Source organism: Bos grunniens, chromosome 24, assembly GCF_055505025.1.
Source record: "Bos grunniens cultivar Pamir isolate PY7600 chromosome 24, Bosgru_T2T1.0, whole genome shotgun sequence".
Taxonomy (NCBI): domain Eukaryota; kingdom Metazoa; phylum Chordata; class Mammalia; order Artiodactyla; family Bovidae; genus Bos; species Bos grunniens.
In genome coordinates, this window is record NC_141188.1 from 23,624,242 (window position 1) to 23,644,877 (window position 20,636).

Here is a 20,636-nt window from a genome sequence, read left to right on the forward strand (position 1 = left end):
GATATTTCACTTACCATCCTCGAGGTTCATCTATGCTGTAGCATATAATAGAATTACCTTCCTTATTTAGGCTGAATAGCATTCCATCGTATGTATATACCGTATTTTGTTTATCCATTCACCTGTTGATGGGCACTTTGGTTGCCTTTGGATATTGTGAATAATACTACTATAAACATGAGTGTACTCTTTTTTACCCCTTAATCTACCTCTTAAATATTGGTGATCTTCAAGGTTGTATTCTCCTTGGGCAGTTTTACCTGTATTCATGGTTTATTGTTTACATGCTGCTGCTAAGTCGCTTCAGTCATGTCCGATTCTGTGCGATCCTATAGACGGCAGCAAACCAGGCTCCCCCATCCCTGGGATTCTCCAGGCAAGAATACTGGAGTGGGTTGCCATTTCTTTCTCCAATGCATGAAAGTGAAAATTGAAAGTGAAGTCGCTCAGTCGTGTCCGACTAGTGACTCTCAAAACTATACCGTGGTTCAATTTTTCTGTTTTGGGATTCAGATCCTAATAGGAACATATATCCTCTTGGATGACTACTTTTTACTTTGGCATCCCTGAAGGGGGTCCCCAAGGATCAATTTGTGCTCCCGCAGAAGATGCTTCTCCATTAATCCCTTCTTGATACACCTTGTATTCCCTATAGCCCTTACCTGACTTTCTCTTCTCAACACTGAAATAGATTACCACACGGCAAGCACTCAATAGATGTGCTGAATGAATGAATTAGACCTTGACCTCTCACTTACCCAACCCTGTCTATTTTGCTTTCTAAACTGTGCTCAACCTCCTCTCTATCCTCTGTGTGCTAAGTCACTTCAGTGGTGTCTGACTCTAACCCCCAGGCTTCTCTCTCCATGGGGATTCTCCAGGCAAGAATACTGCAGTGGGTTGCCATGCCCTCTGCCAGGGCATCTTCCTGACCTGGGGATCAAATCCTTGGCTCTCATGTCTCCTGAATTGGCAGGTGGGTTCTTTGCCACTAGAGCCACCTGGGAACCCCCACTGTCACCATCACCTAATCCAGATGCTCGTCAACATCTTTCACTTTATGTCTCTACTTTTAATCTCATCCTCTCCTGATCACTTTCCATACAGAGTGACCACCGTTAGATAAAAATGATAGAAGTTTTACTCCTCTACTTAAACACCTCAAATATCCCTTTGAGGATACAACCCAAAGTTCATCATTGGCCTCCCAAGGCCCTTCCTGATCTGCTTGTCCATCCAGCCCTCTCTCTCACTATCACCCTGAGGCTGCAGCTCATTACTGAACTTCTTTCAATTTCACTAATACACCATATGCTTCTCATATTTTCTTTCCAGGTCTTTGAAGATGCTACTCTTTCTGCCCAAACAATCTCTCGTTCTCTGCAATCCCCCTCTGATCAATACCTGCTCGCTCCTCCTTTTCCTTCAGGTCTTAGATGAGATGTCACTGCCTCTTGGAAGTCTCATCCAACCTCCCTGTTCCAGTCGTGGCTTTGCTGTCACTGCTAGGAGGTTCACAGGATGCCATGGAGGTGCCTACCATAGTACTCAGCACCCTGAAGAAGAAGCTGCCCGTTTTATTAGTGTCCCCTATGGTGGGTCATAGCTCCCGGGGCTGAGACTCTTTCTTACCCAAACATACCCTCTGCACCTTGCACAGAGATGGGACCATGGTAGAAGCTTAATATTTAACATGCAATCCTCTAAAATAATTCAGCCTGGGACACTTCAAACATCCAGAAAAGTATTAAAAAAATTGTATAACAGCAATAACATACACAGTACTCACAAGCTATATTCTGTAGTTAACATTTAGCCATATTTTCTTCATCTAATCATCTTGCACTATTTGACAAATCATTTTAAAGCAAATCATAGAGAAAATGAATGAATTCTTCAGTCTTACCAACATGTCCACAGACCATAGAAAATAAACTACTGAAGAAAGGGATAAAGAAATAGGAATAGAAACCTTTAAATCTCTACCTAACTGCAGCTAAGTGAAATTCAGAAATGAGAACATTAAGCTGGGCATCAGATACTTTTATAAATGTACTCTCACTCCATCATTTAATTCTCATGAGCCTTACAAGGTCACCTCATTAATAAACAAAAGGAACTCTGTCAAGACCCTGTAGCTCTAGGAGGGAAGGAGAAAGAAAATAAACATTTGCTGAGCCCCATGATGTATCCAACACTTACGTTACTGCCAATTACTCTCACAACAAACTCAAGATGTAAAAACTCAGTGAGGTCAAGTTATTGGCCCAGAACCTAAGGGAGGAAAATGGCAGATGTAGGAATTTGTTCCAGGTTTCCCTCTCTTTCCACCACTATTCATTACTATTTAAATTACAATTTAAAATATATAAACTATATATATATATTTTTTACTGTGGTCCAAGATGACTAAAACACATATTATTGCTTCTACAGGCACGAGGAATGCCTAGGCTAACTTTTTAGTTCTTTCTAGCCCTGGGGTATAGTGGGCTTCCCAGGTGGCTCAGTGGTAGAGAATCTGCCTCCCATACAGTAGACATAGGAGGCACGGGTTTGATTCCTGGGTCAGGAAGATCCCCTGGAGGAAGAAATGGCAACCTACTCCAGTATTCTTGCCTGGAAAATCCCATGGACAGAGGAGCCTGGCAGGCTACCATTTATGCAGTTGCAAACAGTTGGATGTGACTGAGCACACACATACATACCCCTTCGTGGTATAGATGAGGCAGAGGAAATTACAACGGTGAACTAGAACCAGCAGCATGTGAGATCAGAAGCCAGGGACCTGGTGCCCTGGCTTTGCCACCGAATGTCTGACACTAGGCTAGTCACCCAGCTCTGTGCACCCAACAATGTTCACCTGCCAAACGACTGAGCCGGATGAGATTCCTTCCAGCTGTTACAAAACACAACACACAGGAAACTCTGCGCTTCTTAGAGCTTTGCCTCAGTCATCAGCTGGCGAGGCTTGGATGGAGGTCTTCCTGATCCCAGCCCCAGGTTTTGTACACTCAGTGAATGTGCTCCCTGGGGCAACGAACTGTAAATGGAGGCCGGTGTCGGTCAGTGCAGGCAGAATAACTTCAGACTTCCAGAAGCATATCTCCCACAGATTCTAACATGATAACTGCAGATGAAGACGGTGCCAGAAGAGGAGCTGGGGAAAAGTCCCTGCTCAAAAAAACCCTGGTTTCATCTCTACCACTTGTACCCTCTGCTAGTTGAGCCATCCCACTGATCACACTTATACTCTTTGGTGGGGGGGGGCGGTATAGAAACTTTTATGTATTTATTTTTTATTCATTTTTATTGAAGTATACTTGCTTTACAATGTTATGTTAGTTTCTGCTCTACAGCAAAGTGAATTGGCTACATGTTTACATATATGCCCTCTTTTTTGGATTTCCTTCTCATTTAGGTCACCACAGAGCACTGAGTAGAGTTCCCTGTGCTACATAGTGGGTTCTCCTTAGGTATCTATTATATATATATATATATGTAAGTATTTTATACACAGCATCAATAGTGTATATATGTCAATTCCATCTCCTAATTCATCCCATCCCTCCATGCCCCCTGAGCATACAACTTTTTTTTTTAAAGGCTGTTTATCCCACTAGAGTAAACTTTAAGAGCTCTGTCTTTTCCCCTTTATATTCCTAGCTTGTAGCAGGGGACTTGGCATGTAGTTGGCAATCAAGACATGCTTATGGAATGAAAGGCAAATCTTACCACCTCCAAACATCCCAATGCAACTTATGTTCAAAGTTCAGCTCAGACACCATCTCAACCTCCCCTCATCCCTCCCAAATGCCCATTGTATTGTCGCTATGTTTCTTCCATGATGTGTCTCATCTTCTAAATTTTATTAGTTCTTTATGTGTGTATCATAACTCCCTAGTAAGATCAAAGTCACACAGAAGCTATCCTCTGCTCACCATTAAAACCCTATAATACATAGTTCATATTTGCTGTTCTTCAGTTGCCTAGTTACGTCTGACTCTTAGCGACCCCGTGGACTGCCGCATGCCAGGCCTCCCTGTCCCTCACCATCTCCTGGAGTTTGCCTGATTTCATGTCCTTTGTATCAATGATGCCATCCAGCTGCCTTCAGTCTTTCCCAGTGATAGTTCATAGTAGGCACTCAATAAATACTTGTGGAAGTAGAATGTCATATATATACATACAAACATACATTCACATACACAAAGTAACTGTCCCAGTTCTTTAAATATAGAAGACATTAATTACTATTAAGTACTGTTTCTTATAAAGTTGTGGTGAGGCTAATACCCTCAAATTGCAAACACTTGTAGAATACTCCAAACCTTTTAAGAAAAGATATTGTAAACTAGACTAAAAGTTATAAAACTGGTCACATCCTTGGATAATATTACTTCTGGGTTATTGTCCTAAGGAAAAAACCAAACCAAACCAACCAAAACAATAACAAAATGTACAAAAAAAAGTTAGTACAGCATTTTTTAGTGAAAAATTAGCAACTATTATGGGACATTGATGCAATATAATACTATTTTGTCCTAATGACTTTTCCGATTACTCATGAAAGATTCTTGTGACTAATGCTAAATAAAACACAGAGTTCACATGCACTGTTACCCACTGTAGAAAAACAGAAATACTTATGGGAATAGCAAATATGCACAAAAAAGAAAAATAATTATTTTAGAATGGTGTTGGTAGATATATTTTTTACTCAAAGTTTCCTTTAAATTTATTGTTTTTATAATAAAAAAAAATTTGGTAGAGTCAACATTAACCCATCTCTAATGTGGCTATATTTCCCATAGACAGCTATTTAGTGAGGGTCAAAGTGGCAAGCCACTCCAGTATTATTGCCTGGAGAATTCCATGCACAGAGGAGACTGGCAGGCTACAGTCCATGGGATCTCAAAGACTAGAACATGAGTGAGCGACTGAGCAGACATCATCAAAGCATAAATTAAAATGTTTGCTAATAGCTATCACTCCCGTATTTAACTCTAGCACTCAAGTGGTACTGAGTAAGGATGCTATTCTGTGTCATGAATACAAAGCATAGGCATCGTGTGCAGACACAGACACAAGTTTGGATGAGAAGCAAGAAATTAGACCCGGAACGGGAATCTCAGGAACCACACAAATGAGGACGAGGTCACTCACTCAAGGAAACTATTCATACTGGTTTCTCAGGGGGTTAACTTAGGAGGCTGCCACCCAGCAGGGGTATGCAGAGAAGGCAGAGGAGTGAAGGATGGCTGTCTGCTTGAATCACCACCATCTCCTGTCCCCTGACCATGTATTATCTCACATTAAAGCTGTAAACCTGCCAGTCTAATGCCACTGGCTGCCTGTATTTGCCAATAAAGTTTTATTGGAACCCAACCAGGTCCGTTCATTTACGTTATGTTTTCATTCTACAACGAGTTGGATACTTGTGACAGAGACTGTATGATCAACCCACAAAGCAGGAAAGTATTTACAATGTAGTTCTTTACAGAAAAATAATTTGTTATATAAGCTATATAAGGAGATTTATACACAGATGCCCAGTTTAGGGTCAACTTTTTCTATTACTTTTTTCTTCAAACTTGCCAGCTTAGAAGATAAATTATACGATCACCTTATTAACCAAGCAGAATTTTGAGGGTGAAAGGGAGTGCTAAGTGGATACTATTCCAGGACAACAGAAGTTACGTAGGACAGCCCAGGACACCAGATCTATGGGCACCCTCCCGGGGCATAAGTGTATGTGTGTGCTTAGTTGCTTAGTCATCTTTGACTCTTTTGTGACACTTTGGACTATAGCCTGCCACGTTCCTCTGTCCATAGGATTTTCCTGGCAAAATACTGGAGTGAGTTGCCATTTTCTTCCTCCAGGGAACCTTCCTGATGCAGGGGTTGAACCCAAGTCTCCATGCCTCCTGCACTGCAGGCTGATTCTTTATCCATTGAGTGAAGAGCAGGTTTCAAAGGGTATTCAATGCCTGTCCAGAGACTACTTTTCTTTTTTTTGAATGAAGTATAGCCAGACCACCTTACCTGCCTCCTAAGAAATCTATGCAGGTCAAGAAACAACAGTTAGAACTGGATGTGGAACAACGGACTGGTTCCAAGTTGGGAAAGGAGTACATCAAGGCTGTATACTGTCATCCTGCTTATTTAACTTATATGCAAAGTACATCATGCGAAATGCCAGACTGGATGAAGCACAAGCTGGAATCAAGATTGCCAGGAGAAATATCAATAACCTCAGATATGCAGATGATACCACCCTTATGGCAGAAAGTGAAGAGGAACTGAAGAGCCTCTTGATGAAAGTGAAAGAGGAGAGTGAAAAAGCTGGCTTAAAACTCAACATTCAGAAAACTAAGATCATGGCATCCAGTCCCATCACTTCATGGCAAATAGATGGGGAAACAATGGAAACAGTGACAGACTTTATTTTTTGGGCTCCAAAATCACTGCAGATGATGACTGCAGCCATGAAATTAAAAGATGCTTGCTCCTTGGAAGAAAAGCTATGACCAACCTAGATAGCATATCAAAAAGCAGAGACATTTACTTTGCCAACAAAAGTCCATCTAGTCAAAGCTACAGTTTTTCCAGTAGTCATGTATGGATGTGAGAGTTGGACCATAAAGAAAGCTGAGTGCTGAAGAACTGATGCTTTCGAACTGTAGTGTTGGAGAAGACTCGAGAGTCCCTTGGACTGCAAGGAGATCCAGCCAGTCCATCTTAAAGGAGATCAGTCCTGAATATTCATTGGAGGGACTGATGCTGAAGCTGAAACTCCAGTACTTTGGCCACCTGATGGGAAGAACTGACTCTTTGGAAATGACCCTGATGCTGGGAAAGATTGAAGGCAGGAGGAGAAGGGGACAACAGAGGATGAGATGGTTGTTATCACCGATTCGATGGACATGAGTTTGAGCAAGCTCTGGGAGTTGATGATGGACAGGGAAGCCTGGCGTGCTACAGTCCATGGGGTCACAAAGAGTCGGGCACAACTGAGTGACTGAACTGAACTGATAGTTGATTTATAATGCTGTACAGCAAAGTGATTCAATTTTCCACCTATCTATACGTTCTTTTTAAAAAATATTATTTTCTACTGTGGTTTATCATAGGATATCGGATGTAGTCCGTTGTGCTATCCAGCAGCACCTTGTGTATCCATTCTCTATAATAGCTTACATCTGCTACCCCAGCCTCTCGTCCCAGTCCTCGTCACCCGCCTCCTCCTTGGCACCCACAGGTCTGCTCGCTTTCTTCATGAGCCTGTTTCCGTTTCACAGATGGGTTCATTTGTGTCATTTTTAGATTCCACCCGTAAGTGATATCATATAGTACTTATCTTTCTCTTCATGACTTATTTCCCTTAGTTTGGTAATCTCTAGTTGCATCCATGTTACTGCGAATGGCATTATTTCATTCCTTTCACGGCTGAGTATTATTCTGTTGTCTACCCCATCATCTTTATCCATTTCTCTGCTGATGGTCACTTAGGTTGCTTCCATGTCTTGGCTATGGTCAACAGTGCTGCTATGAACATAGAGGTACATATATCTTTTTGAATTATAGTTTGGTCTGGATATATGCCAGAAATGGAATTGCTGGATCGCATGGTAATCCTATTTTTAATTTTCTGAGGAAGCTTCGTACTGTTTTCCGTAGTGTAGCCACTTACATTCCCACCAACAGGAGAGAAGGGTTGTGTTAGGGGCTGCTTGTACATGCATACAGAAAGCTCAGGCGGCTCCTCTTAGTGGTTCTTCTATTTCAGTTGCTCTCAGATGCCTTTCTACTTCCTTCCCTCCGTCTCAGCTCTGTCTGAGGTTCAGCTCTGGTTCTTGAAGAGTCTAGCTGTTTGGGCACCACTCAGGGTACACACAGCATCTCTACTTTCATTAGAGTAAAAGGGCAAATTTACTCATCCTATTTAAATAAACCTTAATCATTGCAAATAAGAATTTTGTACCTGTAATCACTTGGTTTAATATCTAGGCAACTCCTTAAAATTCTACTTTTAAGAATTTTCAGTTTCTCTTATCAAATAATTTATTTTAAAATGACCATCAACCATAGCATTTTATCCCAAAGAGATCCCAAGACAAACACGGTATATTACCCATTGATTTGAGCTTTTAGTACTCACCAATACTGTTTGGAAAATTACTGAAGAATGAAGTTGTTAATTTTATCCTTTCAGAGTGATACAAAATAAAACAGCACATACTCCACCCCTCCCACCCCCAAACACACACATCTGTCCCCTACTCGCTGTAAAAGTTTCAATGATATGGGCAGAAAAATAAAACCAAAGATCTTTAGAGCACCCCGAATGAAATCCAGGATGTTACACTTGGTGAGACTATTCCCTGTGTGAACAAAAGTAGCTCACAGCTTTGAAATCTCTCAGGATGGCTTTCCAAATATTGCCATCTGGTGGAATTTCAGTTAATTGCTCCTTTGTTCTAGTGAGCTCCTGGAATATTAGATAGCGCACCAGTGGGAAATAACAGAAGGTCAAATGATTGTGTCTCAAACACAAATCCCAAACTGGAAAAAAAAAAAAAAAATGACGCTTTCTGAGCTTTCATCTCCTTTAAGACACCCATCTCTATTTTAAAGTCAATGGAGCAGTGGCCTGGATTTTTAACAAATAATCCCTTCTTCATAATTAGAAATATCCTGAGGTATCTTGGTATTTTCTCAGTTCACTTCTCACCAGGAAAATCTCCAAAATTAAACTTCAACTGGCGTGAGCATTTTTAGAGGAATTGCTGATAACAGCTAATTAGCTCTTGGTACACATGGGAAATGGAATGTTGCTTGAAAAATAATGTGCGAGTGAAGCATGTTTGCTGGAATACTCGCTTTAACTGTATAATGGAATTTTGAAAGTAAATTTGTTACAAAGGCATCAGTAATATGCATTCCGATTTAATCTGTAAACAGGGAGTCGTGCAACATAATTTATGTTTAAACCTTACCTTGAGCATCCAGGCTCTCTCCCTGGCTGTCGAGATGAAATATTCCTCTGAGAAATGGGATACTGGCATAGAACAAATGAGAAAAAAAAAAAAAAAAACACGGAAAAAAGCATTTAATCTGACGAAAACATAGGAGCAGAGAGTTATAATTTAGTTCATTGGGTGTGGCCAGCAATGGAAGAGAAAATGAAAAAGTGCACAGAATATCCACATTCAGTTGATTGTATCATATGAGAGAAAGTCAGCCAAACACTAGGTTTCTCAGCTACATTATTATATCAATCCTTGGGTTGATCGATTACAGTTTGAGAGTGTTTATATAATAACAGTCCTATAAAGGGAATTTTTTTACCTTCCCCCACCCTGATAGCCTGGTGTGATGGGAATCATGTGTTAGCATATAATCTGAGGAACTAGGGCCCCCAGTGAGGTATCAAATGCCAATATCAATTAAAGTACTGACTTTCCCAAAGTTGGGTTAATTTGCAGATTTTATATCTAGTATCAACATAGGCTTATTCTTCTAGTTAAAAGATGTGTTTAATTTTAACAGGATAAGCATTATAAACAATGCCAGGATCAAACATACACACACACACACACACACACACACATATATATACACACAGCCAAGGAATTACTTTCTTTTATATGAGTTTGCTATTTATATTCAAATCTGCTTTGACTAAATGATAAAGTAAATAGATGAAGGACAGATCTGATTCCAGAGGCTGAGAAATGCTTGTGAGCTCTGGGTTTTGGGGGTCCCAGGTTGGGGGTGAATGGGACCTGGGGCAGCTGCTTGTGGCTTAAGTAGATGCTACTAAAAAGGACCCGAGGTACAGATTAGTGGAGCCGCAGGGGTCTTCCCGCCACCCCCAATTAGAAATCACCCCTCTCCACCTGCCACCTAAGCCTTCGCCCTGCACGTTGCTTGTCTATGTTTTCTGTATGTGGCCATTTTGTAAAAGCCTTTGGTGCTTGTTTAGTTTAAAATCAACTGTACAAAAATAAAATATTTGTGACAGATCCAACACAATGTGATTAATCCCAGACATAGTTCTGCAGATGTCCCTGGGAGAAAGATTTTAAGCAAGAGAAAAGAGGGACTTCCCTGGTGGCCCAGTGGTTGGGCATGTGCCTGCCGATTCAAGGGACATGGGTTCGATCTCTGGTCCAGGAAGATTCCACATGCCACAGAGCAACTAAGCCTGGGCTCCACGACTACTGAGCCCATGAGCCACAACTACTGAAGCCTGTGCACCTTACAGCCTGAGCTCTACAAGAGAGGCCACCATCCTGAGAAGCCCGCACACTGCAATGAGAGAGGAGCCCACAACCACCGTAACTAGACAGTCTGCCTGTAGCAATGGAGGCCCAGCACAGCCAGAAATAAATAATCAATTTTTTTTAAAAAAGAGAGGCATTTGGCATTTTACAATTTTTTTTTTTTAAATAAGGGAACGAGTAGATGGTGAAAAGGGAAAAAAAAAAAAGCAAACAACAACATGGTAGGTGCTGAGATGACAAGCAATGGCAACAGCTGAATTGTCAGTGTTACACCATTCAATAAGAGAGTTCAAAAGTCATTTATATAATTTGGCTTGCATAAAAATCAGAAAATTTAATGTGAATGGTTTCAAGAACTGACGTCAGTCAGGTAAGCTACTTTTTTTCCCCTTAACAGAAATTCCTCACATACTTCATAGAATTTAATTTTATGAGTGTTTCATATCTTTCCCATAATTTAACAAGAGTTAATAAAACTAAAAAAGTCTGGTTTAAAAAAATCTGTTCCCATCCACATCAGTTCCTTTTCCCAAGTCCTCCCATCTTTAAGATATTTTAACTGAATCAGAAAAAATTTTTCAGTTGCTGTCTTTATTTAGCTAGTACAAGTAGCTATGTTACTAGGCAAAATGCTGGCTATGAAGCTAGGAAGCAAGAGTGTAAGATTCCTGGTTTTTCTATAAACCAGATAATTAGCCCTTAGAAAAGTCAAGGTCAGCTGTACACAATTGGCCTTTTTCTGTTCTGACTACAACAGCCCATTACGAATTTTTCAACAGCTGCAATGGATCAGTTTGGGGAAGAATGAGACCATTTATTGAATACCCCTGCACAAGTCATTGGACATATTTTATCTAATTCAAACCTCAAATCCATATTATTAAAATGAAAAGACTGAGGCTAGGAGCAGCGGAGCAGTCTCTCCGTATGACGCAACTAGAGTAACAAGTCCTAATTGAGTCTGACAGACTCTGCTGTTAAGTCCACATGGCATCATTGTAAAAGCCAGGCTTTGCCACTGATTTGAAACTCCTGGAGAGCTCCTGGTACACTCCTGGGATATAGAAGATGCTCAGTAAGATATGGCCTTGTGAGGGTGAAGATCTAGGTGGGCATGGCTGGTCAGGTGAATGTTTTTCTCTGGGCTGTCTGGCACATATAGACAAGTTATTGCCTATAAATTTCACATTTTTAAAAAGATGATCTCAAAATAGATCACTGTGTAAATGTGAAATGCAGAACTATCAAACTTTCAGACAAACTCTAAAATAAGAGAAAAGCTTTGGGATCTAGCACCTGACGAAGAGTTTTATGTTTTTGACAATGGAAAATATGATCCACACAAGAGAAAAATTGACAAATCGGACTTCACCAAAATTAAGAACTGTTATTCATGTGAAGCAGATACAAATATAAGGTATAAACCAGGAGAAAGTATTTGCAGACCACTCATCTGACAGAGGACATGTATCTAGAATAAGAACTCTCAAAACTCAGAAAACAATTAGGAAAAGGGCAAAAGACACTGACAGACAGTTCACTGAGGAGGATATACAGATGAGCACATGAAATGACAGTCAACATTGTCAGCCACGAGGTCAGTGAAAAGAACAAAACTGTAATGTGATATCACCAGACACGTATCAGAATGACCAGAATAAGAAATAGTAACATTCTGAAATTCTGACACTGTTCATGGGGTTCTCGAGGCAAGAATACTAAAGTGGTTTGCCTTTGACTTCAATATTTCCCAGATTGAAAGCAGGAGGAGAAGGGGACAACAGAGGATGAGATGGTTGGACGGCATCACTGATTCGACAGACATGAGTTTGAGCAAGCTCCAGGAGTTGGTGATGGACAGGGAAGCCTGGTGTGCTGCAGTCCATGGGGTCACAAAGAGTCGGACATGACTGAGCGACTTGAGCTGAACTGAACTTGCCTTGGACTTAAAGGAGATCAAACCAGTCAATCCTAAAGGAAATCAGTCCTGAATATTCATTAGAAGGACTGATGCTGAAGCTCCAATACTTTGGCCACTTGACATGAAGAACTGACTCCCTGGAAAAGACCCTGATGCTGGGAAAGATTGAAGGCAGGAGGAGAGGGGATGACAGAGGATGAGATGGTTGGATGGCATCTCCAACTCGATGCACATGAGTTTGAGCAGGAACTGGTGATGGATAGAGAAACCTGGCGTGGTGCAGTCCATGGGGTCACAAAGAGACATGAATGAGTGACTGAACTGACTAAAATTCTGATGAAGATGAGAAGAAACTAGATCACTCATATATTGCCTATGAGAATGTAAAATGGCTCAGCTACTCTAGAAAATATTCGACTGTCATAAGAAATGAAACCAAACCAAAAATGAAACATGCAGCTACCACACAACCCACCCAAGGTACTCCTGGCATTTTTCCAGGAAAGTTAAAACTTTTTATTAGTGGATTTATTCATAGTAGCCAAAATCAAGACAACCCAGATGTCCTTTGACAGGTTAGCAGTTAAACAAACTGATACACCCATTCCATGGAATATTACACATCAAGAAAAAAAAAGACTACTGCAAAACTTGGTTGGATCTACAGAGAATTATGCTGAGTGAAAGAAGTCAATCCATAAGTTAGATACTGGATGAGTCCATTTATCTAACATTTTTAAAATTAGAAGACTACAAAAAGAGAGCACAGGTTAGCGGTTGCCAGGGGTTGAGGAGAAAGTGAGGGCTGGAGGGAAGAGGGTATGATTCAGTTCAGTTCAGTCGCTCACTCGTATCCGACTCTTTGCGACCCCATGAATCGCAGCATGCCAGGCCTCCCTGTCCATCACCAACTCCCGGAGTTCACTCAGACTCACGTCCGTCGAGTCAGTGATGCCATCCAGCCATCTCATCCTCTGTCGTCCCCTTCTCCTCCTGCCCCCAATCCCTCCCAACATCAGGGTCTTTTCCAATGAGTCAACTCTTTGCATGAGGTGGCCAAAGTACTGGAGTTTCAGCTTTAGCATCATTCCTTCCAAAGAAATCCCAGGGCTGATCTCCTTCAGAATGGACTGGTTGGATCTCCTTGCAGTCCAAGGGACTCTCAAGAGTCTTCTCCAACACCACAGTTCAAAAGCATCAATTCTTCGGAGCTCAGCCTTCTTCACAGTCCAACTCTCACATCCATACATGACCACAGGAAAAACCATAGCCTTGACTAGACAGACCTTTGTTGGCAAATGTCTCTGCTTTTGAATATGCTATCTAGGTTGGTCATAACCTTCCTTCCAAGGAGTAAGCGTCTTTTAATTTCATGGCTGCAGTCACCATCTGCAGTGATTTTGGAGCCCCCAAAAATAAAGTCTGACACTGTTTCCACTGTTTCCCCATCTATTTCCCATGAAGTGATGGGACCGGATGCCATGATCTTAGTTTTCTGAATGTTGAGCTTTAAGCCAACTTTTTCACTCTCCACTTTCACTTTCATCAAGAGGCTTTTTAGTTCCTCTTCACTTTCTGCCATAAGGGTATGATTATAAAAGGGCAAAACTAGGTACCTTTGTGGGAATGGAAACGTTATGTACCTTAAACATGCATCAATGTCCATAACCTGATTGTAATCTTGTACACAGAACTTCAAGATGTTACCACTGATGGGAAAACTGAGCAGATATCTCTATATTGTTTGTTACAGCTACATATTAATGTACAATTGTCTCAAAATAAAGTTTAACTTAACAAAATCAGGAGCTTGGACAACAAGTAGAATTGAGCAAGATACCTCTTCTTTCCCGCCGCCCCCCTACCCCCGCCACCTTTTCAGAGAAGTACAAAAGCCCCAAGGCAGCGGGCCAGATGGGGTCAGGAATTTGCTCCATGTTGTGCAGATCCAAGAAAAATAATTTTCACCTACAGTTTTAGCATTCAGAACCCACTGCCAAGCATTCACTGTCCAATCTTGCCTGTCTTGGAATTTTCTCTGCTGTTATCTCCTCTTTCTCTTACATTTACCTTCCCAGCCAAAATGCTGACACAAATACACATACCGCAAACCAGAAATGACTTTTTAAAAATGTATTTTTAATTGGAGGATAATTGCTTCATGATGTACTGATTTCTGCCATACAACTACATGAATCAACCATAAATTTACATATGTGCCCTCCCTCCTGAACCTCCCTGCCACCCTCCACCCCAGCCCACCCCTCTAGGTTGTCACAGAGCACTGGGTTGAGCTCCCTGTGTTGGGAGGAATTGAGAGAGTAGCACTGAAACATCATACATTATTATATGTAAAATAGATAGCTAATGGGAAGTTGATGTATAAAAAAAATGACTTCTAAATGGCAGTGTGATACACTCTGCATTTTAGAAACGATCTCTCCTACTTTCGAGTTCATGCTTTCCACAAAGTTCCAAACTTCCCACATCTTATTTGCACAGGAATAGAATTTCATCCTTTGTGGTTTGTTGATGACAAGGCCGGTGTTCTGTAAGGATCTAACTGTAATTGCCCTGGGCTTCCCAGATGGCACTAGGGGTAAAGCACCCACCTGCCAATGCAGGAGGCATAAGAGACGTGGGTTCGATCCCTGGGTTGGGAAGATCCCTTGGAGGAGGGCATGGCAACCCACTGCAGTATTCCTGCCTGGAGAATTCCATGGGCAGAGAGGCCTGGAGGGCTACAGTCCACAGGGTCGCAAACAGCAGAACACAACTGAAGTGACTTAGCACACACACATGTAATCACCCCACAGAGAGGAGATGGTGGACTTTCTCTTCACCTTAGGAGAGACCCTGTTGACTCTTCTCATTTTGAGCACTAGTCAGCCACCCCAGAAATGAGTGGCCGTAAACCAGTTAATTTCTCCTGCTCTGTCTGTTGGATTTGTTTTACTTGAAAAGACCAAATGTCTTTGTTCGGAAGAGAGTCATGACACAGTCAAACTCTTTTAACAAAGCACATTTTGTTTTCCCCCAACCTCTGGAAATTTCAAATCCTCTTTGAGCAAACTCAGAATTCTGGCATCTCATGGGTGGGGAACAGCACAACTTCCATCCTTGTTCCAAATCTGTCCAAAACACTACTTCCTTGTCTAGCCATAAAACCACAGGTACATAAGCGATATGTCAGAATGAAAAAAGGGTTGTAAAAATATGGCCAATTGTGCCATATTGAAAGGAAGAGTTCTTTTTTTTCAGTGCTATTGGGTTGGCCAAAAACTTCAAGTTTTTCATAAGATGTTATGGGAAAACCCAATGAACTTTTCGGCTAACCCAATATACCTGTGGCTGCTCAGGTGGTGCTAGTGTAAAGAACCTGCCTACCAGGGCAGGAGACACAGAGATATGGGTTCAATCTCTGAGTCGGGAAGATCCTGGGAGAAGGGAATGGCTACCCATGCCAGTGGGGGCTTTCCTGGTGGCTTAGCGGTAAATAGCCCACCTGCCCACCTAACCCCTAGGGTTAGGCAGGGGATGTAAGTAACTCAGGTTCAAACCCTGGGTCAGGAAGAGTCCTTGGAGGAGGGCATGGCAACCCACTCCAGTATTCTTGCCTGGAGAATCCCATGGACAGAGGAGCCTGGCGGGCTACAATCCACAGAGTTGCAGAATCAGATATGACTGAAGTGACTACATACACAATACATATCTAGCTGGCGAGGCTTCTGCTCAAGGCAAAGTTAAAGCACCCTCCTCCTACAAATAAGCAGTTATTCCCGCCTCCCCAGCTGCTCCCAGCTTTTCCAAGAACAGAACACTGCTGGGACCTGAACCCAGGTTTTCTTCCCAGGACTTGACTCAGCTATCTGCATCTTCAGAATGAGCTGTATCCTGAATTCCAAATTCCCTGAAGCTGCTTGGAGATACTGCAGTTGTAGATTACATTCTTTAGTGTGGGAGGCCCATGGCTTTCTAGGAATCATGCAGTTTGTAAGCGTGAGCGAAAGGTCACAGATCCTCAGAGCCTCCTTGATGTCAGCCTTTCTGAGCGCCGTGTCTCCACTGACCACTGCCTCAGTTAGTGGCCTCCGGTTGGGCTCAGGGCCCTCCCAGGGCACCAGGAGGAAGCCCAGAGACTGCCCAGTTCAGCTCTCTCAGGGGACCAGAGGCATGACTGCCGGGAAGCAAAGAGCTGAGCTCTTTGGGAAACCAAACCCAAATGAAGTTATCTGGCAAGAAAGGGTCAAATTACACTGAATTTTTGGTATTGAGTATGGTACAATGCATTCTTCTCCTTAAGAAAAGCAGACCGCAAATATCCCATATTGCATATTAAAAGGCTTTTGAAAAATTGTAGCTGGTTGATAAAGGGATTTGAGTGGGAGGGATTAAGCGTGGTAATGATGCTATAAACTTCTTATGGTCGTGTGATCTGGGCTTCTGTAAAAATAAAAGATAATCTGAAGAGGCCATTTTATAATTAAATAAAAAATTCAGTTCTTTTATACAAACTGAGACTGACCCCCTCTTCTAGAATCCTCCTTTATCCATCTGTTACTAGCCCTAGAAGTAGACAGATTGACCTTTTTATTCTAGAATATTCATGTGCCAATATATAAAAGGGGGCTTCCCTTGTAGCTCAGTCTATAAAGAATCTGCCTGTAATGCAGGAGACTTGGGTTTAATTCCTGGGTTGGGAAGATTCCCTGGAGGAGGGATAGGCTACCCATTCCAGTATTCTTGCCCAGGAAATCCCATGGACAGAGGAGCCTGGTGGGCTACAGTCCAAGGGGGTCACAAGAGTTGGATATGACTTGGCGACTAAACCACTAATGTATACAAGAAATCTGTAAAAATGATGAGACAAACTAAGTATGAGAAATACCACATTCACCTTATTTCTGTGAAATATTAATTATTTTTCACTCATCCTTTTAAAAGAGGGGTTGGAATAGAACAGCTTCTTTGCTCGTAAGTGTGATTAATAAGGAAATGTAGCAGAATGTTTGCAAAGCAGAAAAGCAGCACAGAGAACAGCATCAGGTTCACTTACAGTCCAGGGTTCCAAGTTTATGGCTCAGATCATAGTGAAAACTAGAACCCTGCTTTACATGTATCCTATCTATAGCTTGTCATTCCTTCGACCACCCAGAGAAGGAACCCACTAACATATTAACAGTATAAGAAAGATGATGTGAAATCTAAGACTTTGGCAATAGCAAGAGGGTTGCTATGATCTCTCTCAAAAGATGAATAACCACTGTCCAACTTGCGCTATGTGGAAATCTTTTCAAACTCTGACATTTCCAGCAGAGTCTGTTAGAAGTGTTGGTAAGTGGACAGAACTTTTTAAAATGTGCAGGTATGGACAGGGAGGTCTGGCGTGCTGCAGTCCATAGGGTTGCAAAGAGTTAGACACGACTGAGCAACTGAACTGAACCAGCCAATCGATTAAGCACCTTGTAAGCATTATCTTCAGTTTTACAATGATCCAGTTTTGTTATCCGCCCCTCCCCCCATTTTACAAGTGGGAAAACAGACACTAGTAACACTGTTACTCTGAGTCACATAGTTAATAAGTAAGGAAGGTAAGATTTGAATGTAGTTCTCTTTGACTCCAAACCCCATGTGTACTTCTTCTTAAGTCACTGCACTGCTTTTGATGTAAGAGGAATATTTCTGAAAGAGGTGGGGAAAATAAACTAGATTTCTGAAAAAAAAAAAAAAAAAAAGTGCAGGTATGTTTGTATGGCCTCTGCCTGTAAGTTTTCTGTTGGGGTCATGTGGACCCTAGAACGTGATGTGGCACCAACCAACACTGCTCGTGGGGTTTGATTTACCAAGGAGAATGGCACCCCGCTCCAGTACTCTTGCCTGGAAAATCCCATGGATGGAGGAGCCTGGTAGGCTGGAGTCCATGGGGTAGCTAAGAGTAGGACACGACTGAGCGACTTCACTTTCACTTTTCACTTTCATGCGTTGGAGAAGGAAATGGCAACCCACTCCAGTGTTCTTGCCTGGAGAATCCCAGGGATGGCGGAGCCTGGTGGGCTGCCGTCCATGGGGTCGCACAGAGTCGGACACGACTGAAGTGACTTAGCAGCAGTAGCAGCAGCAGCTACTTACGAAAAGTTTCGGGGTTGTATTAGTAAAGAGATTCCTTGATGGAGAAATTCATACTGAATTCCACTCACCTGGAAAATAACCTAGTGGAATTCTAAAGAAGCTAATTTTCTTCATAATTGTTTTTTCCCCTAATCAATCTATTATGGGAAATAAATCCAGGTAAAATATGCAGCTTGAAAATATTTACCACACAGTTCCAGGATCATCCATGGATACCAAAAAATCCACAGGTGCTCAAGTCCCTTATATAAAATGGCACAGTCAGCTTTCTGTATCATAGAGTTCGGCATCCATGGATCCAATGATCTGCGTAATGAATTTGATCTAGAGGACTGTTCCTTAGAGTCTTTTCTTTCCATAATTATATGTGTCTACAGCTCTTAATTTTGCAATGTTCTTTCACATATGACATCACACCTAGATCTTGAAATCATAGTTCTCTTACAACTAGAGGTTCTCTCTGCTTGCCTTTGCTTTTCTCTCCTTTATTATCTTCCCTGGTACTCCCACCTGGTACTAAGTCACAGAGCCAAACTTCTAATTCAGAGTTTTTTCATTGTCACCTCCCTCCCTCAACACCTGCCCACAGGGAGCTTTTAAAGACGTTTTCTACCCTCAAGAAACTAAATACTTATTGCTGTTGTTCAGTCACTAGGTCGTGTTTGATTCTTTGCAACCCCATGGGCTGCAGCACGCCAGGCTTCCCTGTCCTTCACTGTCTCCCAGAGTTCGCTCAAACTCATGTCCATTGAATCAATGATGTCATCCAACCATCTCATCCTCTGTCACACCCTTCTCCTTCTGCCCTCAATCTTTCCCAGGATCAGGGTCTTTTCTAATGAGTCAGCTCTTTTCATCAAGTGGCCGAAAGATTGGAACTTCAGCTTTAGCATGTCCTTCCAATGAATATTCAGGGTTGATTTCCTTTAGGATTGACTGGTTTGATCTCCTTGTAGTTCAAGGGACTCTCAAGAGTCTTCTATAGTGCCACAATTCAAAGGCATCAATTCCTCGGCACCCAGTCTTCTTTATGGTCCAGCTCTCACAACTGTACATGATTACTGGAAAAACCATAGCTTTGACTATACGGACCTTCATTGGCAAAATGATGTCAAATGAAATACTAAGGAACAGGATTTTGTTAGGGTTGTGTTTTGGAGGGCCACAGACCATTCTAACATCCAGTTTTCATCCTGTTGATATGGTTCTGCTGCTGCTGCTAAGTTGCTTCAGTCGTATCCGACTCTGTGCGACCCCATAGACGGCAGCCCACCAGGCTCCGCCGTCCCTGGGATTCTCCAGGCAAGAACACTGGAGTGGGTTGCCATTTCCTTCTCCAATGCATGAAAGTGAAAAGTGAAAGTGAAGTCGCTCAGTCGTGTCCGACCCTTAGCGACTCCATGGACTGCAGCCTACCAGGCTCCTCCATCCATGGGAGTTTCCAGGCAAGAGTACTGGAGTGGGGTGCTATTGCCTTTTCCGTGACATGGTACACTCTACTTCAATTGAGGAAACATCTATTATGGAGTATCTCCTAGGTGCCAGGGCTGTGCTGAGTAGTAGGGATACTCTGTCAGTTACAAAACCTTTTCTTTTTTTTTCCAGAACTTGAGGGAAAAAAAGGATCATTGATCCCATTCTCCGGGTGAAGAAACTGAGGCTTAGGAACTAGTATGTTACAGGCTCCTGTGCTAACACACAGGTAGCAAAGGACAGAGCTGGAATCCAAACTCTGGCCTCCTGATTCTGAATCTTATGCTTTCCTGTGGATCCATTATGACCCATTCTACCTTTTTCTTCTCTTATATCAGGCTTCCTCTGCATATTATTTTAAAATTCATTTTCATATATTTGGAGCAATAGGGCACCAAGTTTTGAAATTTGTAAAAGTTTTTTTAAAAGTTTCTATTCATTCATTTGCTCAACATTTATTGAGCCCCTAACATCTACCACTTACACACAGCTAAGGCATGCTATTCTGGGCATCAGGTGCTGGCCACATTTATTACATGTATCAGGTCATTTATTCCCAATAACACTATGAGGATGGCTATTTTTATTCCTATCTTATAGGTATATGAACTGAGGTTTGGGCAGGGCTGGAGTTCAAACTCAGATGTTTGGACTTCAAAGCTGGACCTCTTGAGTGCCACTGTACATCTATTTAATCCCAGGCATCAAGGGGCCTCTAATACACAGTGCAGACCCCTGCTTACAGACACACAAATTAATTATATCATAGAGCTGTGAATGCAAAAGGGAAAATCTTATGACTGCTGTCCTCTTGAATACTACGT

General features: G+C 42.0%; 1 protein-coding gene across 6 annotated transcripts in view; it reads right to left on the reverse strand.

Moving 5' to 3' along the window:
• Positions 1-20,636, reverse strand: part of MAPRE2 (microtubule associated protein RP/EB family member 2) — a 187,210-nt gene that overhangs the window by 147,345 nt on the left and 19,229 nt on the right. For 3 of the 6 annotated variants that reach the window (XM_086372775.1, XM_086372773.1, XM_086372772.1), the window contains exon 2: positions 9,000-9,061. The exons of the other annotated variants lie outside the window; for them this stretch is intronic. Coding sequence is in view for 2 of the 3 variants with exons in the window: in XM_086372773.1 (XP_086228899.1) it covers positions 9,000-9,061 (62 nt within the window). In the remaining variant the exon portion in view is untranslated. The remainder of the gene's footprint in view (positions 1-8,999; positions 9,062-20,636) is intronic. 6 annotated transcript variants of the gene reach the window in all.